This window comes from Hemitrygon akajei, unplaced genomic scaffold (assembly GCF_048418815.1).
Source record: "Hemitrygon akajei unplaced genomic scaffold, sHemAka1.3 Scf000041, whole genome shotgun sequence".
NCBI lineage: Eukaryota > Metazoa > Chordata > Chondrichthyes > Myliobatiformes > Dasyatidae > Hemitrygon > Hemitrygon akajei.
In genome coordinates, this window is record NW_027331927.1 from 8,449,836 (window position 1) to 8,476,984 (window position 27,149).

Genomic DNA, 27,149 nt, shown 5'->3' on the forward strand with positions numbered 1-27,149 from the left:
TGTTTCTACTCAGAAGACGGCCACTGGGTTTGTCCAACCTTCCTTTAATTTGCTCTTACTAATCAATCCCAAATGCCGATTGGCCACTAGTTGATTGGTCACCGATTGCTCTATTGCACTGCCGTGAGCTGCCCCTCGGACAATGAGCCTTATTGAAGTCCCCTCCTCTCCAGATCTCCGATGTCCAGGTTGGCCACTAGTCAAAGCTACCGGACTTACCTCTCAGTGATGACCGTGTCAATACCAGCAACATGACACTGGCAACCGAGTACATTGTCTTAGACAAGACACCTGCCAAATCTAATGCCACTCCCCTTCGCACTACATATGGACTGCTGCCTATGTTTGCATATTGATCTGTTGTCCCCACATGTTCATTGATCTCCTTCCCTCTCTTCAATGTGAATACTCCAGTTAAAGCCATCTCCTGCGTGTGTGCTTTTATTTGATATGTAGTTACACAGACACAATGCAGGCTGACATTTGACTACAGAAGTGATGACCATAAGTTTCTCTATTCCTCCAACCCTGAGACAATTTTACATCTATATTCTTTGTTGTCCTCACAGTTCCAGTCCAAGAAACACATTTATCTCTTTCATATTTTGCAAGGGACATGTAAGAAACGGCAAGAAGAAAATACACAGATATAACTGTAACAAAAAATTTTATTGGTGGCTTATTATACAAATGCCCCAAGTGAACATGCTGTACCCATCTGCACGCAATGCAACAAGGACTGCTCACTTGGAATAACTTTACAATTGACTTAAATTGTGGTGCTCCTGACAATATTGTAATGTCATTATGGGTGCAGTAAGAATTAGGCTGAGTGATGACACCTGACAGCTTTACAAACATTTGTAGAATGTAGAAAGGCACCAACCCTATGAATTAATGTATCCTCCAATATAATTTAGGAATTGAGCTTCTTACATTGCATAAACAACTGATTAACACATGTTTACAAACTGCATTACATTCCAACAGTTGCTACATTCTCTCATGACTCATGCGGTCCTTTTCGTGGATGCAGACTTCTGGGCAGCATGAGCACAATTCAGATTAGCATCATGCACCGCATCCCACATCAGTAGCAGTTTGAAAGGCCGAAAACGGTGCACTAGCAGCAACTCACGGTAATAGCAAGGATTAAAAGAGTCATCTTGGGTTGAAGGAATCCTGACTCCAGCTGTCCTGAATCCGCTATGGGAGTGTGGGGCTAGTCCAGCCTTGGCCAGACACATCCCCAAAAATACATCATCAATGGGGTATAGTTCAAGGTCTTGGGCTATGTGGTAAATGATATGAGCTGTATACACAGACATAAGTATGCCCCCTCCACCAACATATGGTGGGTACGACTTGATAGTGGTCACTATTTCTGGCACATAATACTTGCTCGACTTCTGGCGAATGGGCCCAACCCCATAAATGAGATGGCCCACAAACAGGTGTTGGTGAACCTTCATGCCTAGCAAGTAATCAACCATGTTATCGGTGTTGGCAAAAACATCATCATCTCCATTGAAGATGAATTTGGCTCTGGGGCAAAATTCACTGACCCACTGCAGCAACTTGTATTGTTTGAGGGTGAGGTTGAAAAAGGTATCCAAGAAATCCCATTGCAGGACATCTCTGTGTTCTCTGTTTTCCATGGCTAACAGCTGATTCAATTTCCTCCTTTCTTTTTGGTCAGGAGAGACACCAGAGATAAAGACTCTCTTAATTAGGACCCCATTGAATTTGCGTTCTTTGCCCCAGGTCTTCTTTACTATTTCCCGCCGATCCTGGTTGAAAGGGTCAGATTTGATTACCAGGAGCAGGAAGACATTCTGAGATCCTTCTCGACCACCGCATTTGTCTGGGACGTTTTGAATCATGTCAAAGTCTCGACAGTGTTTATACATCAAGAAGTTTTTTATGTGCTCTTTCTGTTGATCAAATGAGGGCAGGTGCAACAATGTCCTGTTCGCGCGGCACTTTGACTTGAGCACTGATTCAGTTGCATCAGCTGTAACAACCTTGGGCAGATCTTTGCGATGAACAGTTTCTGCAACATCATCAGTCTCTCGACGTTGGTCATTATCCCAGAACATGAAGAACAATCCCAGAGTAATCAAAACAGTCAACACTACGTTCTCATAGAATCGCCGATGTCTTCTCATCTTTCACCTGAAGTAGAGAAATAAATATGGATTAATTCAAAGAAAATTTTAAATTTACATAATAAGTGAGAAGAATGGGAAGTTTCAACTGTAATGAGGTTCACTAATGCTTTGTAATATTGTCCTCAAAGTGATGGTGAGGTAAGGAATAGGCAGGGCCCTTGACACTGTTGAAAGTTTAATTGACCTGAAGCATTCCATTCCAGCAGAAAAACAAATCTACCTATCGGATCCCATCTCTGTCATTAAACTGAAAATCGCATAGTTTCTTTCTGGGCATTAAAGATATATGATTCCAACGGCTGTATTCCACCTCTCTTCACAGCTCTCATCACTCCTCTCGGGCTTAAACTGAACTGAGACATACAGCAATGGAGCACAATGCAGGCATTTTGGCCCATGATGTTGCATCGACCATTTAATCTGCTCCAAGATCAATTTATCCCTACTCTCTCAAATAGCTCTCCATTTTTCTTTCATCTATGTGTTTATCTAAAAGCCTTTTAATTCTCACTGATGCATCTACCCTTATCACTGCCCAGGCTGTGCATTCCATACACCCACCATTTTCTTTAAAAAAAAATACTACTTCTGACAATCCCCTAAACTTTTCTCTAATCACTTTAACATTATGCCCCATCATATTAGCCCTTTCTGCCCTGGGAAAATGTTGTTGGCTCTCCATTATCTATGCCTCTTATCAGCTTATACGCCTCTATCAATTCACTTCTCCTCCCACTTTGCTCTAAAGAGGAAGGCCCCAGCTCGTTCAACATTCAGTTTGAGTTCACAGGTTATTGATACTATGGAAGATGATCTGTTATTGATCTGTTGTATTAGTAACCGAATATATGGCAGTGCAGGGAAGGTAACGTGTTAGTACAGCTACTGAAAGCATCTGATTTTCATGGCATTTCAACCTGGTCTATGTATGCCTACAATAGGAGAAACAAAGAGAAGTATACTCACGGACCTTGGCTTCCTGCTTCTATTTTAACCAGAGAATTGTATTCAAAGTTAAATAAGCGGGGGCCCACCCACGCTGCCATCCATTGGTCAAGCCACTTTATGGAAGGCTACAACTAAGGCATAACTAGTCCCAAAGGCAAGGCTAATTCCACCCAGAGATTCAGCAGTATGCAATTGTGACAAGACAGCGAAGCCATTGCAGGCCCATATCTATTGAAGGAAAACGGCACCAGCATCACCTATGGCAGGAATTTACGCTTCATGAAGAGCAGTGAACCTTGGACTCCAGGAGCCCAGAGAAAGCACAGATAACTGATAGCAGAACAGGGCAGATAGTTAGCATGATCCACAATGTGTATGAGTAAAACCTTGGATGCCAGGAGCCCTGAAAAGACGCCAGTGACTGATAGCAGAACGATGTGTACAAATAAAACTATTTGCACTGGGATGCAACTTGTGTCACTTTAGAATTATGGAATCCTAGAGTAATGCGATCTAAATAGGCCCTTCGGCTCAACTGGTCCATACCAACCACAGCATCCTCCCTGATAGTCCCATTTGTCTAGTTTGGCCCATAACTCTCCAAGCCTCTCCCTTCCATGTACCTGTCCAAATGCCTGTTAAATGTTGGAGTTGAACCCACTTCAACCACTTCCTTTAGTAGCTTCTTCCGGGTACTCACGGTCCTCTGTGTACAGAAGTTATCCCAATTTCTCTTTTCAATGTTTCCCCTCTTTCTCTTCTATCTGTGACCTTTCATGTTGGACTCTCCAACTCTCCAATAATGACAATCCACCTTATCAATACCCCTTATGATTTTAAACTTCTGAGTTCACCTCTCATTCTCCAAGGAATAAAGGTCCAGCATGGCCAACCTCTCTGTAACCCAGGCCCTCTAGCCCCAAAAGCATCCTCGTAAATCCCTTCTGCACCCTCTACAACTTTGCAGCGTCTTACCTATAACAGGGTAACCAAAATTGTACAAAATATTCCAAAAGTGGTCTCAACAACAACTTATGTAACTGCAAATAAAGCACCGCCCTTAAACTCTACAGCATAACTGATGAAGGCTAGCATGCTAAACGCTTTTTTTCACCATCTTGCTTTTCAGTGAACTGACTTGTCAGCGCGTTGCCTTTCATTGTACAAGTCCTACTTCATTTGAATGTCCATCACCTCACATATAACCATATAACAATTGCATCACAGAAAGAGGCCATCTCAGCTCTTCTAGTCCGTGTCGAATGCTTACTCTCACCTAATCCCACTGACCCGCACTCAGCCCATAACCCTCCATTCCTTTCCTGCCCATAATGACTATATCGAACCTGCCTCTACCACTTCTACTGGAACCTTGTTCCACACAGCTACCACTCTTTGAGTAAAGAAGTTCCCCCTCGTGTTACCCCTAAACTTTTACCTCCTGACTCGCAACTCATGTCCTCTTGTTTAACTTTCTCCTACTCTCAATGGAAAAAGCCTATCCAAGTCAACTCTATCTATCCCCGCTCATAGTTTTGAAAACCTCTATCAAGTCCCCCTCAAACTTCTACGCTCCAAAGAATGAAGATCTAAATTATTCAACCTTTCTCTGTAACTTAAGTGCTGAAACCCAGGCAACATTCTTGTAAATCTTCTCTGTACTCTATTTTGTTGACATCCTTCCTATAATTCGGTGACCAGAACTGTACACAATACTCCAAACTTGCTCTCACCAATCCCTTGTACAATTTTAACATTACATCCCAACTCCTATACTCAATGCTCTTATTTATAAAGGCCAACATACCAAAAGCTTTCTTCACCACCCTATCCACGAGATTCCATCTTTAGGGAACTATGCACCATTATTCAGCAGCACAGGGGCGCCGCAGGGAACCGTTCTCTCTCCGGTCCTGTTCACCCTGTACACATCAGACTTCCAATATAACTCAGAGTCCTGCCATGTGCAGAAGTTCGCTGATGACACGGCCATAGTGGGGTGTGTCAGGAATGGACAGGAGGAGGAGTATAGGAAACTGATACAGGACTTTGTGATATGGTGCAACTCAAACTACCTGCGTCTCAATATCACCAAGACCAAGGAGATGGTGGTGGACTTTAGGAGATCTAGGCCTCATATGGAGCCAGTGATCATTAATGGAGAATGTGTGGAGCAGGTTAAGACCTACAAGTATCTGGGAGTACAGTTAGACGAGAAGCTAGACTGGACTGCCAACACAGATGCCTTGTGCAGGAAGGCACAGAGTCGAAGGTACTTCCTAAGAAGGTTGGCGTCATTCAATGTCTGTAGTGAGATGCTGAAGATGTTCTATAGGTCAGTTGTGGAGAGCGCCCTCTTCTTTGTGGTGGCGTGTTGGGGAGGAAGCATTAAGAAGACGGACGCCTCACGTCTTAATAAGCTGGTAAGGAAGGCGGGCTCTGTCGTGGGCAAAGTACTGGAGAGTTTAACATTGGTAGCTGAGCGAAGGGCGCTGAGTAGGCTACGGTCAATTATGGATAACTCTGAACATCCTCTACATAGCACCATCCAGAGACAGAGAAGCAGTTTCAGCGACAGGTTACTATCGATGCAATGCTCCTCAGACAGGATGAAGAGGTCAATACTCCCCAATGCCATTAGGCTTTACAATTCTACCGCCAGGACTTAAGAACTTTTTAAAGCTATTATTAATGCTTTTTGTGATGGTGATTTAGATGCATATCATATTTTTTTATTTTTTTTTACTGAGTTAAGTATTGTATGTAATTAGTTTTGCTACAACAAGTGTATGGGACATTGGAAAAAAGTTGAATTTCCCCATGGGGATGAATAAAGTATCTATCTATCTATCTATCTATCTATCTATCTATCTATCTATTCCTAGATCACCCTGTTCTACTGCATTCCTCAATACCCTACCATTTAACATGTATGTCCTATTTTGAATAGTCCTACCTGTTACGTACTCGTGACACGTGACAGTGGTACTCTTGTCACGTGACTGGGGTTGAAGCTATACTGGACGAGGTAATGGTCTTGTGATGGTGGAGTGATGTCATTTTCCCGCCAGTAGAGATCCTGTGACAGGTTTTTTTTACAGGGTATAAAAGGAGGACCCCTCCTTGTGAGGAGGGGCAGTTCATGGCTGGATTTGCCATGTTGACCTCATGCCACTGCGTGATTTAATGTTATGACGCAGTTTAGTTGAAAGGTGAAGTTTTATCTAATGCCTAAAGTTTAAAAGGTCATTGCCAGCAGTTTCTTTACAAATACTGCTAGTTGAGAATCAGTGGAGAGTGAAGATCGGAGTGCGGGAGTTAAAGATCGGGGAGAATCGATTTCGACGGTGAAACGGGTTCGAACTTGGTTGATCCTTATTCGGAAGGAATTCGTTGACTGTTCTCGTGTTAATCTCTGCTGAATAGCAGAAAAGATCGAGGACAGTGCGGTAAAGGAAAGGTCAGTGTCTTTAAGCCGTTTCGTTTCGTAAAATTCTTCGTGGGAAGAGTTCGACTTCGCGGAACGAAACAAAGCGACGTGAAAGGGAATTTAAATCGTCTTAAAAAGTCTCTCCCTTAAATGGACTGTGACCATTTTGAACTTTTGGCAATACTACTTTAAAGAACTGTTCTTGCAACATTGCTTTAAGAACTGTTTAAGCTTCATTGCTTTAAGAACTGTTTAAGCTGCCGCACAACAGCTGATTTCCGGTTACATTAGTGATTTGTTTACTTTTGGAGGGTTTGTTTTCAGTGTTTAATAAACGTGCTATTTATTATAAAAACCCTTGCCTAACTCATATATTTATTGTTGCCTGAATCCGTAACATACGAAAATGTAGCACCTCACATTTATCAGCATTAAACTCCATCTGCCATCTTTCAACCCACTCTTCTAACTGGCCTAAATCTCTCTGAAAGCTTTGAAAACCTACTTCATTATCCACAACGCCACCTATCTTAGTATCATCTGCATACTTACTAATCCAATTTACCACCCCATCATCCAGATCATTAATTTATATGACAAAAAACATTGGACCCAGTACTGATCCTTGAGGCACACCACTAGTCACCGGCCTCCAACCTGACAAACAGTTATCCACCACTGCTCTCTGGCATCTCCCATCCATCCACTGTTGAATCCATTTAACTACTTCAATATTAATACCTAACGAATGAACCTCCCTAACTAACCTTCCGTGCGGAATCTTGTCAAAGGCCTTACTGAAGTCCATATAGGCAACACTCCCTGCTTTACCCTCATGAACTTTCCTCGTTACCTCTTCAAAAAAGTTCAATAAGATTTGCCAAACATGACCTTCCACGCACAAATCCATGCTGACTACTCCTAATCAGACCCTGTCTATCCAGATAATTATACATACCATCTCTAAGAATACTTTCCATTAATTTACCCACCACTGACCTCATAATTACAGGCCTGTAATTGCTAGGTTTACTCTTAGAACCCTTTTTAAACAATGGAACCACATGAGAAATATGCCAATCCTCCGGCACCACCACCGATTCTAATGATATTTGAAATATTTCTGTCAGAGCCCCTGCTATATCTGCACTAACTTCCCTTAAGGTCCTAACGAATATCCTGTCAGGTCCCGGAGATTTATCCACTTTTATATTCCTTAATAGCGCCAGTACTTCCTCTTCATTAAACAGCTCAGGTATTTGTAAAGTAACGGTGATAGCTGGGTAACACACCGACGGGAGTAACGTAAATAGACCCGGTAGTCATGTAAGTCATCTGATTGATAAGGTTATTTTTTCCCAGTAAGTGCACACTAATCTGTTTGTGAAATAGGTTGTACTCGTTTGGACGTGGTTATCTACAGTTTGTAATCACTACATAGCTGCTGCCTTGCCCGTCATTGTAATGGCCCCATTGTGGACAAATATTTATGTTTGCTTTATAACGTTGTTGACTCTGAGACCGGTGCTGCTCCAGGTTGCCGAGGCACAGCTAAATCTGGCGAAGCAGCATCTACGGAAAAGAGTACAGTCGAAGTTTCTGGCCAAGACCCTTCATCAGGACTAGAGAAAGAAAAAAGATGATGGTACAGAGCTAGAAGGAGGGGGAGGGGAGTAGAGGAAGTCGCGGAAAATGATAGGTGAAACCGGGAGGGGGTGGGATGAAGTAAACTGCTGGGAAATTGATTGGTGAATGAGATACAGGGCTGACGAAGTGGGAATCCGATAGGAGAGGACAGAAGGCCTGGAAAAAGAAAAGCAGGAAAGAGCACCCGAAGGAGACGATGGGCAGGCAAATAGATAAGGCCGGAGAGAGAAAGAGGAATGGGGAATGGTGAAGGGGGCGGTATTACCTGAAGTCTGAGATATCGATGTTCATGCTATCAGGTTATAGGCGACCCAGACGTAATATGAGGTGTTGGTCCTCCAGTCTGAGTGTCGCTTCACCACAGCAGTGCGGAGACCAGGAATTGACATGTTGGAATGGGATTGGGAAGTGGAATTAAAATGGCTGGCCACTGGGAGATACCGCCGTTTTTTTTCTGGCTGTCAAAGTGTCGGTTTTCCGCAAAGTGGTACTGCCAAAGGGTCTCGGCCCAAAATGTCGACTGTCCTGTTTTCCATTGATGCTGCCTGGCCCGCTGAGTTCCTCCAGCATTCTGAGCGTGTAGCAATGGATTAGTGTGATGACACCGACTGAACGGAGCCGGGATGCGTGTCGCGGTTGCTCCCTGGAGCAGATCGAGTTGTGGACAGATACTGGATGTAATCTGTGTCACCGGGCACTGAGGCACAATAGAAAGCCTGGACCGAACAGCACAATAGAATAATTTGCTTCAATCAGCTTTTATAGCCATATAACCATATAACAATTACAGCACAGAAACAGGCCATCTTAGCCCTTCTAGTCCGTGCCGAACGCTTACTCTCACCTAGTACCACCTACCGCACTCTGTGTATCTGTCTCTCTCTCTCTGTGTCTCTTTCTGTATCTCCCTTTCTCTGTGTATCTGTGTATGTGAAGGTGTATCTCTCTCTCTCTCTGTCTCCCTCTGTATATCTCTCTCTGTGTATCTCTCTCTGTGTATCTCTCTGTATCTCTGTATCTCCCTCTGTCTCTGTATCTCTCTCTCTATATCTCTCATTCTCTGTGTCTCCCTCTCTCTGTGTATCTCTCTGTATCTCTCTCTGTGTACCTCCTCACTCTATGTATCTCTCTCTTTCTGTATCTCACTCTCTGTTTATCTCCCTCTCTCTGTGTATCTCTTTCTCTCTCTCTGTATCTCTATCTCCTTGTGTATCTCCCTCTCTCTCTGTCTCTCTCTCTCTCTCTGCCTCCGTGCCTCTCTCCGTGTCTCTGTGGATTTCTGTCTGTATGTCTCTGTATGGCTGTGTATGTGTGTGTATGTTTGTTTCTCTATGTCTGACTCGCTCTGCTTATTTTCTCTCTCCTTTCGTGCCAATTATTGCTTTTTTTTCAGAAGCGAGTAAATTCTATCCCTTACAAACATTTTCCCGCAATTTAGCTGCCGTTGAGGAAAGTGCATTGAGCTCCAATTTCGTGACTTGCCTGAGCTTTCCCTTCTCAAGCATAGGGCCGGCACTGTCTGTTTTGACGGGTATAATAGCACAGAACAGGGCAGGTTGCAGTTCAAATAATGATCAGGATATAGATACTGGACCATGTGGGTTGTCCTGTGAGGGAGCCTCTGTGATCTTGGCTTGTTTTCATACATTTAGAACTTTTCCGGTTAGAAATAGTTACATAACGTGGTGTTAGATGAATGAGGGGAGACTGGATTGTAGACATGACATATTGAATATGTGGCAGATTATACGCACGACAGATTGTATACATGACGGATTGTATACTTGACAGATTGTGTACAAGACAGATTGTGTCCATGACGGATAGCATACATAACACACTTTGTACATAACAGATTTTATACATGACAGGTTGTATACAGTACATGGCGTATTTTGTAAATGACAGATTGTATATATGACAGATTGTATACACGACAGACTGTATACAGGACAGGTTCTATATATGTTGATGCAGCATAAAAAAACCCAGGGAGTTTTTACAGGGATGCAGAGAAAATGGTTTCTGTTCCGGTGGGGGTTGGGGCGGGGTGGGAACTCAAAATGGGCACCAACAGTTGAAGACAGATGAAATGCATTTGTCCCTCGCCTAGAGTCTAGTACGTCATTTGAATGATCGTCCTCCACATTCAGGAAAAACAGAGTCTTTGTAATCCTGCAGTGTAATGGCGCTTGATGCACACGTGAGTGAGATGTTACAGGATTGAGGCGCTGAGATCACCGACAGATCTGCGATGGTCACAGTGAATGCGGAATATGAATGTAATTAGATCTCCCATCAGCAACCTCTGGCTGACAAAAACACATCCAGTGAATTTAATGTTAAAGGGGTTTTCATCATTCTGTAAGGAGAAACAGCTCAGGTATTTGTAAAGTAAAGATGAGAGCGGAGAAACACGCCGACCGTAGTAACGTAAATAGACCCATCAGTCATGAAAGTCATCTGATTGATAAGATTATTTATTTCCAGTAAATGAACAATAATCTGAAGGTGAAATCCATTATTATCTTGCTGTACTCTTTTGGACCTAGTTATCTCCAGTTTGTTATCTCCACACAGTTGCTGCCTTGCCCGTTTATGTAATGGCCCCATTGTGGACAAATATTTCAGATTGCTTTATAAAGTTGTTGACTCTGAGATCAGTGCTGCTCCAGGCTGCTGGGGCATAGTTAAATCTTGTGAAAGGGAATGTCCTGTGTTCAAAAGAAAAGATGATTCCAAAATCATAACTTTTCACCAGAGTTCACATGGCCCGTCCTGCTACTGTGTCTTTCCTATACTGTGTCTGACAGTAAATTGGATCCAAAGTAAACAATAATTTAATGCGATGACACGACCCGATCTGAGCCAGGATTCGGGTCGCGGTTGCTCCCTGGAGCAGATCGATTTCTCGTGCGATACAGTATGTAATCTTTGTCACCGTCTACTGAGGTACAAAATTAAGCCTGGATCGAACAGCACATCAGAACCATTGGCTCGAAGGAGTTTTTGTGTCGTTTAGTTATTGCGCGGTGGAGCAGGGTGTGGAATTACGTGCTGATGAGTGTGACGTCCAGGTTTATGTGTGTGTTCTCAACTAAATATTGGCCAGAGTGTGTTCACTTACTGTTTGGGTCCACAGAATTCCGGTGCTCGGATTCGCTGGTAACAGAATCAGGAGCTCAGCACAGAGTAAACACAGAGACTGTACTGAGTGGGCAACGTTACGATGCGTTAATACGCCCCCTTGTGACGGCAGGAATTCTAGTGTTTCTACCATTTCAATACTGTTTTTCAAACTGTGTGGCTTTGCGGATCCGCCTGATTTTTCTGCAGGAGTGAGTGTGCTATTTTAGGAAAGACAGCAAGTATCAGTCAGTGATATTTAAAATAAAACTTGCTGAATTAAATCCCATTGGCTGTTGATAACAAATCTCTATAGGCACTGTATTGTGCTCCTCCTGTACCTGATAATGCGGCCACTGATTGTATATCCGTGGTCTTCTACTGCCGTAGCCCGTCCAATTCAATGTTCGACACGTTACGCGTCCAGTGATGCCTCTCTGCACAGTGCAGTAGTTCGTGATTATTTGAGTTACTGTCGTCTTCCTGGCAGATTGAATCAGTCCCGCCTTTCTCCACCGATCTCTCTCATTACTAAGACGATTTTTCTCTCTCATAATTGCCGCTGCCTGAATTTTTCCCAGCACCATTCTCCGAAAAACTGATACTGTTGAACTTGACAATCCCAGGAGTTCTGCAGTTCCTGCGATATTCAAACTGAACCGTCTGGCACCAACAAACATTCCACTCTCAAAGTCATCCAGATCACATTTCACCTCCATGGTGATGTTTGTTGGAAACAGAACGTACCCTGTGCAGGATACGGAGAGACCCGCTGATAAAGCTGTGGGTTTAGTTAATAATTACCACCAGGAGCTGACTGAACATTAACCAGGGTGTATTCATTACTTACAGAATCCGTAACACAACATTACTGGGACAGGGTGGTAACAGAACCTGGAGCCGATGTACAAGGTAAGAAGCTCTATATACTGATATATAAACATCACAAAGGCAGTCACCCAGTTTTATGAACACGAATGTGTTTGATAACGTATTGTGCTGATCGATATCAGAACTGTGGCGAATCGCTTTTAAGTGAATGAATAATTCCCTTCAGCTAATTGATTGCATCGACTTCCTGTGCATGTCCCGCGGGTAACCGGTGCAGTTGGGGGTGTTATTGGAATCGCCGCACTTTCAACCCGGCTCCGAATCAACAACAAGTGCTCGTGGGGTACGAGCTTCCCGCATCTCGGAACGGTCCCCGGGCTACTGCTTGCAACAGCAGGAGGCCGGTCCGTCCACACTCGGGGCTTTACCGATCCCCGACCGAGAGAACTGAGGATTCGCTTTGTTTATTCCCTCAGTGGCGGGACCGAGACTATCTGTCCATCCTCGACGGCATCGCGGTTTGTGGTCAAAAGCATGGAACCACCCACATTGGAGATTACAGCCGGGGCGGGGGGTGGTCGTGGGGGAAGGCGGTGTAAGGAGTTGATGGTTCCATTATATAGTCGGTTGGTGAGACCTGTTGTGGTTCACGGTCTGCAGTGTTGTTTCCCTTCTGTCAGATGTTAGTGGGTAGGTGGGAGATCAGAAGAAGGTTCAGCAGACAGATATCTGTCCCCGTGAGTTTTTCTATGAAGAATCTGTTGTGATCTTCACCTGTGGCGTTACAATAAACATGGGTGACCTGCTTGTATACATTACAGTTTTGTAAAAACAATGCACTTGATTACATCCGCGGTAATTTGGTAAAATGAGTGGGAACTTCGATGGGACATAAAGTATGCCGCGGAGCTTGACAGGGACGTGGACAAAATAGTTCCTGTTGTGTGAGGATCTGAAACCAGGCACCGCCAGTTGAAGACAGTTGAGATGTTTTCTCTCTCTCTGTGGGTCTAGTGTGTCATGGGAATGACCGTCCTCAATATTCAGGAGAAGGAGAGTCTTTCAGTTAATATTGTAATCCTGCAGTGTAGTGGCCCTTGATACACAAATGAGTGAGATGTTACAGGTGAGAGGCAGGATTGATGAGCCGAGATCACAGTCTGATCTGCGTTGGTCACAGTGAATGCGGGATGCCAATGTAATTAAATCTCCCATCAGCAACTTCTGGCTGACAAAAACACATATCAATGGGCACTGTACTGTGCACGTCCCGTACTTAATACTGCGGCCACTGATTGTATGTCCGTGGTTTTCTACATCTGTAACCCGTCCATTTCAATGTTCGACATGTGACACGTCCAATGACGCCTCTATGCACAATGCATTTGCAGCGTGGTTATTTGAGTTACTGTCGTCTTCCCGGCAGATTGAACCAATCTCGCTTTTCTCATTCGATCTCTCTCATTAACAAGGCGTTTTCGCTCTCAGAACCGCCGCTCACTGATCTTCTTCCGCGCCATTCTCCGCGAAACTGAGACTGTTGAACGGGACAATCCCAGGAGTTCAGCAGTTCCTGCGATATTCAAACTGCACCCTCCGGCACCGACAAACATTCCACTCTCAAAATCACTGAGATCACATTTCATCTCCATTGTGATGTTTGTTTGGAGACAGAACGTACCCTGTGCTAAGGAACAGGGCACGGAGAGAACCGTTGATAAGGCTTTGGGTTTAGTTGATGATTATCACCAGGAGCTGACTGAACATTAACCAGGGTGTGTTCATTACTTACAGAACCCGTAACACAGCTACTGGGACAGGGTGGTAACAGAACTTGGAGCCGCTGTACACGGTAAGAAACAGTATATACTGAAATATAAACATCACAAAGGCAGTCAGACACTTAAATGAGACTGAGAGCTTATTCGGTTCTTCAACAATTGAACTATAGCTAATCACTTTTGAAAGAATTAATAATTCCCTTCAGCTAATTGAATGCATCGACTTCCTGTGCATGTCCCGCAGGAAACCGGGGCAGTTGGAAGTGTTATCGGAAACGCCGCAACTTTCAACCCAGCTCCGAATCATCAGCAAAGGCTCGGGAGGTGCGAGCTTCCCGTATCTCGGAAGTGACCCCGGGCTACTGCTTGCAACAGCAGGAAGCCAGTCCAACCACACTCGGAGATTTACTGATCCCCGACCGAGGGAACGGAGGATTCGCTTTGCATATTCCATCGCAGGCGGAATCGACACTATCTGTCTGCCCTTTACGACATTTCGGTAGGTAGCTGCTGGGAGAGGGTGAAATTATGAGAACTACTCACACTGCAGTTTATAGCGGGGGAGGGGGTCGGAGGGAAGGGTGTAAAGAGTTGATGGTTCCATTATCTAGTCGGTTGATGAGACCTGTTGTGGATCAGCGCCTGCAGTGTTGATTCCCTTCTGTCAGAAGTGTGTGGGTAGGTGGGAAATTGCACATTTAAACAGAGACGTAACGTAAAGAATTTTGCTTCTCATGTATATCAGGGATGTAAGTAATGAAGTTAATACAATTGGATATGCACAAACACAGATTCGAACAAAAATACAATTGAGGGACCGAGATCAGGATGGAAACGGTAAAATGAGCACGTTGCTAATGTACAAACACGAGAAAATCTGAAGTTGTTGGCAATCCCGGGCAACACCAGGAAATCTAGGAATAGATCTAGGAAAAGAAGGTTTAACACAGAGACATCTGCACCTTGTGAGTTGTCCTGTGAGGAAACGTCTGTGATCTTGGCTTTTTTCAGTGATTGAGAAGAATTCGACATGACCTGAGTTTACACGGTGGTGTAGTTGATTGTATCCGTAGTAGTTTGGTAAAATCACTGGGATATTTGATGAGAAATAAAGTATCCTGCGGCGTCTTGACAGGGACGTCGACAAAATAGTTCCTGTTCTGGGAGGAACTGAAAGCAGTTGAAAACAGTCTCCCCCATTGTCTCCTCTCATTCTCTCCCCCATTCTCTCCCCCAATTCTCTCCCCCTCTCTCCCCCTCCCGCTTTGTACCCCTCTCCCTCACCCCTCCCTCGAATGACCTCCTCAACATTCAGCAGAAGCAGATTGTTCCAATTAATTCTGTAATCTCTGCATTGTAAATATCACTGCCAGGTGCATGTCTGTTTTCCTTAAAAACACACACACAGAAAAAAGCATTCATGTCCGTAATGCCACAGTTTTAAAGACAATATTGAACAGGTAGAAACACTGGAAATCCTCTCATGACGAGGGACGTATTGAAACATCACAACGTTCCCCACCCAGTACGGTCTCTGTGTGTACTCGGTGCTGAGCTTCTGTTTCTGTTCCAGCGAATCCGAGTATCTGAACTTTGTGGGTCCAAACAGTAAGTGAACACACCGTGAGCGAGATTCAGTCGATAACACACATATAAACCTGGGCTTCTCATCAGTCAGCACGTAATTCCACACCCTGCTCCACAGCGCATTAAGTATATGACACAAAAGCTGATTCAAGCAAATGATTCTATTGTGCTGTTCGGTAAGTTCGCAGAATGCACAACATTAGTAGTTGTTGTTCACAGAGAAGTTTATCGTAGCATATACGGGATCAAAATGGACAGGGGGTGGTAAACAGATTGCAAAACCAACCCGAGCTGCAACGGGTTCATGCAGATATTGGGGATTATGTGGAGGAAACAGCCAGAGGAAGTGGATGAGACAGGCGCAGTCGCATAATTCAAAAAGCAGCTGGGATGTGTAGATGGAGTGAAAAGGCCAGAAGGGAAATAGGCCCATCACAGAAAATTGTGATCATCTCAGTGGGCACTGTGGTTGGCAATGTCTCCTTGGGCCGAACACTCTGAATTTGGACTCTATTGCTCTGTGAGTTTGTCAGTAGATGCGCCAGGTATCAGCGGAAAGACATAGACATCGTGTGGAAGGTGTTGTTAATGGGGAATGCTTGGTACCCAAGCCAACTGCTTCTCTGATACAGGGGATGAAGATACTGTCATATTTGCAAAGTAATCGTACTCTCTCTGACCCACTGTCTGCTTGTTGTGTAATTCACAGCATCACCAGCAGGTGGAGCTTTCCAGAACCGGGACCAGGATGTAAACAAGACGACGACGATCAACAATCGTCGGTCAGAATCAGAATGGACACAGGTATGATACGTTGGGATTTTTGAATTAAACTTTTGTCGCGTTTGTACACAGTAGTTCAGATGAAAAAACTGACACAGGTGTTAACAGTGCATAGAAAAGTTTCATCAGGCAGTGTCATTTATCCCACTGGTAAAGCGGCCTTGAGTAATTGATCAACCTAACAGTTCCAGCGCAGGGACCTGACACCGGGAATGGTCGAATGACTCCGCTCACCAGGCAAAGCTTCAGCTGAGTGAAAGGAACAGGGGCTCCTGAATCAGGTGGTTGTGAGTGAAACACAGACGGGAGTGCGACAGCGGTCTTGTGGTTATGTAAATGTTCAGGATCAGTGACCGTTTCACCTCCAGACAGGCCCTGGTGTGTAAGACATCGCCAACTTTCACTTGTAAAACTGAACGCCAGATGATAGGAACATTTCCGGGTTTTCAGAGATTGTGTGTTAACACAGCATTTCAGGGTTTGGAAAGAAAGCTAACAGGACCCCCTGGGTTTTAAATGGATGTTGCGCAAAGGGAAGAGGGGTGTCTCCGAAATCTGTTTTCAGTAGCAGAGCGGAGATCATTGCCGGTGTTGGGAATGGCTGAGGATCAGGAGGCAGCTCATTGTAGATACATTTGTGATCTGCTTCGGAGTTTTAACACCCCAGTGAATGTCTGGGTTGTAGAGAAATGGTGAACGCGAGTTACTTCCCCCTTGAGATGATCTTCTACCTGAATTTAAATTCCCAGGATCTCTGCTGGAAAACTCGGTATAACCAATGACCAAATGTCTCTGTCACCTGTAGACATTGTGATTGTGCTTAAATCTGTGATTCCAGCTGTAATAAAAAGATGTGACAGCCTGGTAACCTGTCATTCGGCCCATCTAATTCTTGCTGATCTAAATGTCTGAGCTTGCCCAATTTTCCTGCAGCCTTTCCCAAATTTCCCTTGTAAGCTTCTTCTATCCTTTTTCCTGTCCGCATGCTGTCAACCTTGTAATTTTATTTGTGTTTGCAGACTCCTCTGTCTGCACGTCATTTATACCCATCAGACACCACGTGAAAAATGCCCCTTTGGTCCCTTTTAACTTTCTTTTAAAAGATTCAAGTCTCAGACTCCCCTACCCTGGGAAAAAGAACATGACCCTCTACACTATCTATGTCCTGGATTATTTTATGTTCACATACATGTGTAAGGTCACCCTTCAAGCTCCTGAGCTCCAGAGCAAGCTGTCCCAGCCGAACCATATAACACAAAAAACAACAGCCTACTCCAGTACCGTGGTGGTCATTCTCCACTACACACTTTCCAGCTTAATCGCCTCCATCCTATAGATTAGCAACTGCAACTGCACACAAAGCTCTCCAAGTGAGACTTTGCCAATGACTTGCATAGTCGTTACATGACGATCATCAGGTGGGGGAAAAGAAGAGAACCGGGGGAGCGGTCAGCATAGATCTCTAGGTATTGGTCAGTCTGTGACCAAGGGGACTGGACAATGTTCGTCTCAAGGCAATGGTCAGTCTGTGACCCAGAGGACTGGGCATTGTTCGTCTCAAGGCAATGGTCAGTCTGTGACCCAGGGAACTGGACATTGTTCGTCTCAAGGCAATGGACAGTCTATGACCCAGGGGACTGGACATTGTTCATCTCTAGGTAATGGTCAGTCTGTGACCCAGGGGACTGGACATTGTTCGTCTCAAGGCAATGGTCAGTCTGTGACCAAGGGGACTGGATATTGTTCGTCTCAAAGCAATGGTCAGTCTGTGACCAACGGGACTGGATATTGTTCATCTCAAGGCAATGTTAAGTCTGTGACCCAGGGGACTGGACATTGTTCGTCTCAAGGCAATGGTCAGTCTGTGACCCAGGGGACTGGATATTGTTCATCTCAAGGCAATGGTCAGTCTGTGACCCAGGGGACTGGACATTGTTCGTCTCAAGGCAATGGTCAGTCTGTGACCGAGGGGACTGGACATTGTTTATCTCTAGGTAATGGACAGTCTGTGACCCAGGGGACTGGACATTGTTCGTCTCAAGGCAATGGTCAGTCTGTGACCCAGGGGACTGGACATTGTTCGTCTCAAGGCAATGGTCAGTCTGTGACCCAGGGGACTGGACATTGTTCATCTCTAGGTAATGGTCAGTCTGTGACCTAGGGGACCGGACGATGTGCCTCTCAAGGGAATGGTCAGTCTGTGACCAAGGGGACAGGATATAGTTCGTCTCAAGGCAATGGTCAGTCTGTGACCCAGGGGACTGGACATTGTTCATCTCCAGGTAATGGTCAGTCTGTGACCCAGGGGACATGGACATTGTTCGTCTCAAGGCAATGGTCAGTCTGTGACCCAGGGGACCGGACGATGTGCCTCTCAAGGGAATGGTCAGTCTGTGACCAAGGGGACAGGATATTGTGTGACAAAGAGATGAGAGAATGTGTGATCCAACAGAGTGGACCATGTGTAATCCCGTTGCTGGTATGTGTGTGACACAGACTACTGGACACTAAGTGACCCAGGAGAATTTAGCTTGTGGAAGATAATCGCGGTGATATTTCCCAGTATCACCGGAAACCGTCGCATTAAGATCGCGTGGCCATCCTTGTTTTCAACTGCTGTGAATTCAGTTATCAGTATTACTGTGTCTATCCTGTTATTTTACTGGGAGTGAATGTGTCCAGTCACCGGCTTATCGGGATGGTCACCTGGCAGGATGTACGGTTCACAGAAACCAGCACAGTCCCACTCCAAATCGGGTCAGACAGAGTCTCAGCTCCATTGCAATCTGAATCAGCTTTTCTCATAAATCATATTGGTATACCCTGCAATTCATCACTTATTTCAGTTAGGAAATTGAAACGAGCAGCGATAGGACTGAAGAGGATTTTACCAGGCGGATCATCGAGGGAAGATGATCGGGACACGGGACGCAAGGTACCAAATCAGGGTCAGATTGAGAGCGATGTCCCAATGGAAAGTGGTCTCGCCGCAGAGGAGGAGGAGCAAATTCAGCCCAGAGACAGTGACGTCAGCGACACCGATCAGGACCTTGGAACCAGCACAAGTGAGGCGACTGCCTGTCAGCTCGGAAGCTCATTGAACATGGAATTGTCAAGTCCCCAACAAGGAGCAGGTGAGTGAAATATGAGGGTGAGGGGTACTCAGAATATGGCAGGGAGGAGGGTAAAGGTGAGGCCTTGTTGGAAGGTTGTCAGGTGAGAGGGGGAATGTGTAGGTGTGGTACATGTGGTGTAGTGGGCAGCCGTTACCCCACTGCAGTAAATGTACTACCTACTGTGAGGATTTCTAGGATGTGTATTGGAGGAAAAGCAGCTATCCAGATGAGAAGGGTATTTCCGGGTTGTGAATCAGGGGAAATGTATTCGCCAGGATGGAAAGAGTATCTCTGGGAAGTGAATATTACCGACAGTCCCAACATTGATTGCCCATCCAGAATTGAAATGGGTCCTACTATGAACCTAATGCCCAGGATATTGTGGGTTCGGTTTTAAGGCCAGTGTTGGAGATGGGGAATTAAACCGTTTCAGTGTCTGTGAGCAGGTTCAAGTCATGTTTTTTTTTGTTTTTGTTCAGTTGGGTGAGAGCGGTGGAGACGAGTGATATCTGAGTTCAAGTCTACAGTTTCCTTTTTATATTCACAGAGTCAGAGTTCACAATCTCTGACCTCCTGGCACAGGGGGAGGAATATCGACTGTACCAACTGACAAAGTTCTACAGAGACAGACTCAAACAAGCGATTGAAGAAAAGGTTGAGAGACTCGGTATAATGTTGACAAAGGAGGGACATTTCAGTAGAGAAGAAAATGAGGTGAGTGTATTTAATGTATTGCCACCGAACTGCTGGTATCAGAGGGAATAGTAATCAGTATTAATCTCCTGCACGTTCTACGAGTTCTACATGGGAATGGAGACTTTGATCTCTGACTTGTCTCTCGCAGATCTGCTTTCAGCTGTTCATGTGAGGAGCACTGGGTTCAGCATCACCTTTTCTTCTCTCACCTGCTGTATTTATCAGTGTGAAATAGGAACAGTGGCTGCATATCTGGACTTTGAACAGGCATTCAGTCTGAAACTGATTTGAAATCTTGGCTGAACCGCCGAGCAGATTCACCTCATTTCATTGATACAGTATGAACATGAAACAGTCAGATTGTAAATTGGGCCAACCGGCTTCACTGTGGCACTTGACGGAGGGAAACCTGCTAACCACATCCGGTCTTGGCAACCGAAAAAGAAATCTGATAACTTGCTTAATATCTAACTAATGAGAGACAAGGATACACCATTTCAGGTCACTCTCCCTGGAGCTCACAAACAGTGATTGTCTTGTCCTAGATCTGACCTATTCAGCCATGAGTGGTATTAGAAAATCAAGTGCGTTATACCCCTGCGTGACTCTGTTCTCATTGGGATTCATTGGCGCTCTATGTTATTAATCAAACAGGCATCAATGTCTCAGAATGATGAACATCATTCCTCTTATTTCTCAGAGCAATGACCTAAGCCCATCCATATTCAGTTCCATCATCAATTACCTTAATTCCATTATCGCTGTATGTTTCTTGAAAACTATTCGATGTGTAATTCATAATTCTTCAGTTAATGAGGGAGCCCAAGACTGCATTCAGGAAGTGATCACCATTTTACAGCATGAGTGCCAGGCAGTAACCATCTTCATCATTTCATCTTCATGCTGTTCCCTCAAAAACTTCCAACAGGTCTGTTAGGCAAGATCCCTTCCATGGATTTTGGCCTTTTTTTATCATGTGCGTCCAAATACCCCGAAACCTTATCCTCAATAATCGACTGCTGATATCTTCCCAAACGCTGATCACACTAACTGGCCTATAATTTAAAATGATCAGTCCTTCGGAACCATTCCAAAATCTATTGATTCTTGAGCGATCATTACTAATGTCTCCATAATCTCTTCAGTCTCCTCTTTCAGAAGCAATCGAGTGCAGTTGATCTGGACTCATCTATCTTCAGAACTTTCAGCTTCCCGAGCACCTTCTCCTTGATAATTGCAAATACACTCACTTCTGCCACGTGACATTCTCAAATATCTGGCACGTTCTATTGTTTGTTACAGTAAAGACTGACGCAATATACTTACTAATACTTTCTGGCATTTCCTTCTTCCCTGACAGTACCTCTCCACTGTCGTTTTCCAGCGGCCCAATATGCACTTCCCTCTCTTTCACTCTTCATATATCAGACGGACCTTTTGCTAAGCTATTTTACATTATTCGCTAGCATACCTTCATATTTCATATTTTCTCTACTTACGGCTTTTTAATTGCCTTCTGTTGATCTGTAAAAACATCACAGTCCTCCAGCTTTTTACTATATTTTGTAATGTTCTGTGCCCTCTCCTTTGCTTTTCAGCTGCTTTGACTACCTCGTCAGCCACGGTTGATCACCCTCCCTTTAGAATAATTCTTCATCTTTGTGATCCTTTGTCCTGCACCTTCTGAATTGCTCCGAGAAACTTCAGCCATTCCCGCTCTGCCATTGTCCCTGTTAGTGTCATTTTCGGATTTATTTTGCCCAGCTCCTCTCTCATGCTTTTGTAATTCCTTTGTTCCACGGTAACACTGATACATCTAACTTTACCTTCTCCCTCTCAAACTGCAGTGGGAGTTCCTTTATTTTATGATCGCTGCCTCTTAAGGGTTTAGTTACCTTAAGCTCCCTAATCAAATCTTGTGTAATACACAACACAAAATACAGATCCGCCTTTCCTATAGTGGGCTCAATCATAAGCTTCCCTCAAAAGCCATTTCACAGGCATTCTACAATTTCCCTGACTCAGGATTCAGCACCGAACTGATTTTCCAAGCTGCCAAGGACAACTTTATCATTCACATTTTTACAGGCCTCTTCTCTCCCACATTGTAATTTGTAGCTCACATCCTGGCTACTATTAACAGCCCTGTATATAATTTCCATCAGGGTCATTTTACCTATGCAGTCTCTTAACATCTGCATCGTCCAGTCCGATATCACCTCTTTCTCAGGACTTTTCATTTTTAATGACAGCATAGTAAACCCAACCCTTTCATCTACCTGCCTATCCTTTCGATTCAATATTTATCCTTGGATGTGAGCACCCAACTATGAACTGCTTTCAGCCATGATTCAGTGATTCCCACCATGCATTATTTTTTGCTCTCTCGCTCTCCCCTCCGTTCCGTTCTTCTTGTCACATCTTGTTGAGGTACTTCTGCACGTTGACAGATCGGGTAAATTAATCACATTGCATCTACGGCAGGGCGTCAGTGAATCCTTATTCTTACACACTATTGATTTAGAATTTCCCTCAGCTCCTGTTTCTCTATTAACGACTAAACCCAGTAAGGATGAGACAGCAGGCCAGTGACTGCATCTGTTATGAAGCTAGTGGGGCCATGAACATATATTTTCCTCAACATTCTCCATGTCTGTCCGTCTGCTCCATAATAAGTTCATTGTTTTCCTTTTGTAGAAAGTCACTGACCTGACAGAGAAGGGAAACCGGGCAGAGAGTTCCAGACTCTTCCTCAGTTTGGTGATGGACAAAGGCTCTCGGGCCCGGAGGGCGATGTGGAAATCCTTTGTGACTTTGAGGACTGAGTTACCGAAGTTGGACAGAATACTGAGGCAAATACAGGAGCGAGGTATGTTAAAAACACACACTGAACACTAAGGTACATTGAAATAAATTTTAGTTATTTAATTATTTTGGCTCTGTTTTCATGGATTTAAAAAAAAATATATTTAAACAGGTCCTAATCCACAGGAATACATGAACATTGCCCATGGGTTATTTGAGTTACCCACTCAACTGATAGGTGAGTGATGAAATGCACAGTTCAAATCACGCCTCAAATGTTAGTCTGGGACTTCGCAAAATCTGGGAATCAAAATTCACCATTAATCATTCGCTGATACAAGGAAATCTGCAGATGCTGGAATTTGAAGCAACACACACACAATGCTGGTGGAACGCAGCAGGTCAGGCAGCATCTATAGGGAGAGGTACAATTCGCTATTGACCTCCACAGAGATTGTCTGTCATTTCCTTTACACCTGTTACTGCATCTAGAACATCATTTTTCAGATGTCCGATTATCTTCTTTTTTTATTCTTTATATATCTGAGAAAGAAAAAATACTTTGGTATTTGGTATTTGGTATTTTTTCTTCTATTATTGACCATTTGCTTGCATTTCCTGCATATTCATGTATATCTAGGAGCATCTATAACATAGTTGCCTCCAACACGACCGACATAGTAAATTCCAGGCACCTACAAGTCTGTGAAGAAAACTACCCACAATTGCTGTAAATTTACCCCATCTCACCTTAACCAAATGCCCTCTGCTATTAGACACCAGTCTTATGTAAAAATAAACAAACAAAATACAGGCTGTCCACCCAAACTCTTATCTCTCAAACTTGTACACCTCAGTCAGATCTCTATTCTAACTCCAGAGTAAACAAACCAAGTTTATCAAACCTCCACTTGTAGCACATGCCACCGAATCCAGGCAACATCCTGATGAACCTGTTCTGCACCCTTTCCAATCATTCCAAGAGCTGGACAATCAGAAGTGAATACAATATTCCAGATGCACCCAAAACCATAAGGTCCAGGAGCAGAATTAAGCCAATCGGTTCAGTCAATTTGCTCTGCAAATCCTCTCAGCCCCATTATTATGCCTTCTCCCAGTAAACGTTGATGCTTTTCCTAATTAGGAACCTATTGACCTGCATTTTAAATATACCCAATTACTTGTCTTCCTCAGCTGTCTATAATAATAATTTCACAGATTCACCACCTGCCAGTGAAAGAAGTTTCTCCCAATGTGGATCACCTCCAGCCAGGACAATTCACACAGTTCTCAAGCATGTTAAATTTCTGTATAATCATTCCTTGTGGGAACTTGTCAAACACCCGACTGATATCCAAGTAAAAAATCTCCATGTGTAACTTCATCCGTCACCTTTGTCACCTCCTGGAAGAACTCCATCAAGTTAACAAGACGCTAACCCCGCCCAAAACCTCGCTGCTGAACACCAAACCACCTCAAACATTCTCTCTGTCATACACCCGCGGGACGGAAGATATAAAAGGCAGAAGGTCCGTACCACCAGCCTCAAGGACAGCTTTAATTCTGCATTTATAAGGCTATTGATTGTCAGCAACTATGTTATTATTGGCTCTTAATAATAATAAGACAACTTTATTTATAAAATTGCAACATCGTGCATCTCGTAACTAATAACCACTCACTTAGATAACCACAATATACTTACAGAAGAGCAGAAAGAATACACTTAGTGTATGAACGGATTTAAGGAGCAACTAATAATAGATTATGTATCTATCGAGCACTGGGAAGAGTAGAAATCTTTCAATGTTATATTGTCTATCAAAAACCATTTGATTCTGTCTCTCACATGGTTAGGAGGTTCCAATATTATAAAAGATGCATCCACTACTTGTGAAATTTCTACAACATCTAATGAATTACAATAAACGCCCTAATAACAACCACAACGGAAAAACCACTGTTACCAAAATAAATGCAGACTTTTTCCAGAGTGACACACTAAGCCCACTATGGTTTCGTCTGGCGTCAAATCCACTCTTGAATTTCCTGAATCAGACAAAAGTCTGTATCGAATCGGGGGGAAAAAACAACGAATTTTACCTTACACAGCTATACAGGGATGATTGGAAATTAGTTACTCTTGCATCAGTGGAGCTAAAACAATTAATTCAAATAATGGAACTAATTTCCAAAGAAACCATACATAGCATATATAGCTATGCATGTCTATGTGATTCTATAAAATATTAAATTAAATAAGTTGTGTAGAAATAGAAATAAAAAAGAGATTAGTGGGTCAGTATCGATAGGTTCTGTGTCCATTCAGAAACTGGATGGTAGAGAATAAGAAGTTGTTTCTCATACGTTGAGTGTGCCTGAGTGGCCGACCCTGTGCAGTAGTTCCCATGAACTGTTCTGTTTTTCCTTGTAGGACCTCATTGCACCGACGTGATGATATTATTTATTTGGATCGCATGCATAAACATTTTCATTGTATCTTGGTACATGTGACTATAAAAAAACAATTTGCCAAGTTGTTGTTGTCAATAACACAGAGCTGCTTGGTTGTTTAAGATTGTTACACCCAGGCGTGGTAGCGGGGATACGCTCCCACGACCTATTAAATGCTCCCAGTGGCGTGCGACTCAAACAGCCTCTGACAATCAGGTCCAGCTCCTGGCCTTCACGTGTGACTTAGCTACTGAGCTTGGTAGAGGCATTTCTTCCGATAGTAGAAAGGACAAATGCGGGTTACTGCCACCTGATAACCAGTCATTTCGGGCAATCGGGGCTCGTCGGCCGTGATTGGCAGCTCATCCAGATGAAGGAAAACAGTGATTTCACGCTGTACCCCTCATGGGGGAAACTTCTGGTGCCAAGCTCTATCAGTCTCTGCAGTTCCTTTGTGTTCATCGTCTGCTAATGATGTTTTAAATATAGTCAAATGTTATTGTAACGGAAGAGCAGTCAGGATTGCGATAAGATATCAGGGGAACGTTCACTTGAAGATTAGTTAATATCAGAATATGAGGTTTGGACATTTTCTGGGACATCCATCGCTGTCAAATTCCACTGTCTATCAACAGAATTTAACTTTCTGTCCTAATATCCATGGTAGCATTGAATTAATTCATGTAATCTCAAACACTGAATGTTGAAATGCAGTTATAATGTTCTTTGTCAGTTGAGCCATTTAACATTTTGATTATGTTCTCTGTTGCCATGGAAGATGTTCAACAGAAACACAAGGAGACTCTGCGGGCACAAACTGAAACACTGAGAGTGAACACGATCCTGATGAGGGAGAAGGTGAAGGTTTTCCAGCTGGTTGATCGATACGTTGAGCTCACGGTCATTTCTACTGTTCGAGATCGGAGAATGGTGGAACATGAGCTGCTGGCAAGAGTCAGAGACCACGAGGAGTGGAGAGAAAAACATCTCTGCGGAAAGCTGGAGAAAATCCGGACTGACCAGTTGTTCCAGAACCGCTTTTCCTGGAGTAAATCCAAACCTGGGGATTCAGCAGCAGTGACCGGAGTCGCGGGGATCGGGAAAACCACAATGGTACAAAAGATTGTTTATGACTGGGCCACGGAGAAAATATACCAACAGTTCCAGTTTGTATTTAGTTTCAAATTCCGGGATTTAAACTCCATTAACTGCAGAATAAACCTGAAGGAACTGATTCTGTATCAATATCCTTACTTTGGGAATATCCTGAGAGAAGTCTGGAAGAACCCAGAGGGATTGCTGTTTATATTCGATGGTTTGGATGAATTCAATGATAAAATTGATTTTGCTGACAGTCGGGAAGACGCAGAACCTCGCTCCACATGCACAGATCCTGAATTCAAGTGCAAGGTGTCTGACATTGTATACAGTTTAATCCAGCACAAGCTGCTCCCCGGGTGTTCAGTGCTGGTGACCACCCGCCCCACTGTGTTACATTTATTGAAAAAGGCGAAGATCAGTGTCTGGGCTGAAATCCTGGGATTTGTTGGTGAGGAACGGAAGGAATATTTCATCAGACATTTTGAAGATCAGACAGTGGCAGCAGCTGTTTTCAAACACGTGAAGAAGAACGAGATCCTGTATACCATGAGCTACAACCCCTCCTACTGCTTGATCCTCGCACTGGCACTAGGCCCCTTCTTCACACAAAGAGTCAGGGACCCACAGCGAGTTCCCAAGACCATCACCCAACTGTACTCCTACTATATTTGCA

The 27,149-nt window shown here is 43.9% G+C and overlaps 1 protein-coding gene and 1 pseudogene across 1 annotated transcript; one reads left to right on the plus strand and one right to left on the minus strand.

The window, feature by feature from the left end:
- Positions 1-682: 682 nt before the first annotated feature.
- On the minus strand, positions 683-11,994 carry LOC140720293 (N-acetyllactosaminide beta-1,3-N-acetylglucosaminyltransferase 3 pseudogene; annotated as a pseudogene).
- On the plus strand, positions 11,045-26,907 carry LOC140720324 (uncharacterized). Its single transcript, XM_073035187.1, has 8 exons — positions 11,045-11,119; positions 14,141-14,433; positions 15,508-15,542; positions 16,231-16,325; positions 22,814-22,985; positions 23,094-23,159; positions 26,154-26,729; positions 26,885-26,907. The coding sequence occupies exons 1-8, from the start codon at positions 11,045-11,047 to the stop codon at positions 26,905-26,907; spliced, it is 1,335 nt and encodes a 444-aa protein (XP_072891288.1).
- The last annotated feature ends 242 nt before the right edge of the window (positions 26,908-27,149 follow it).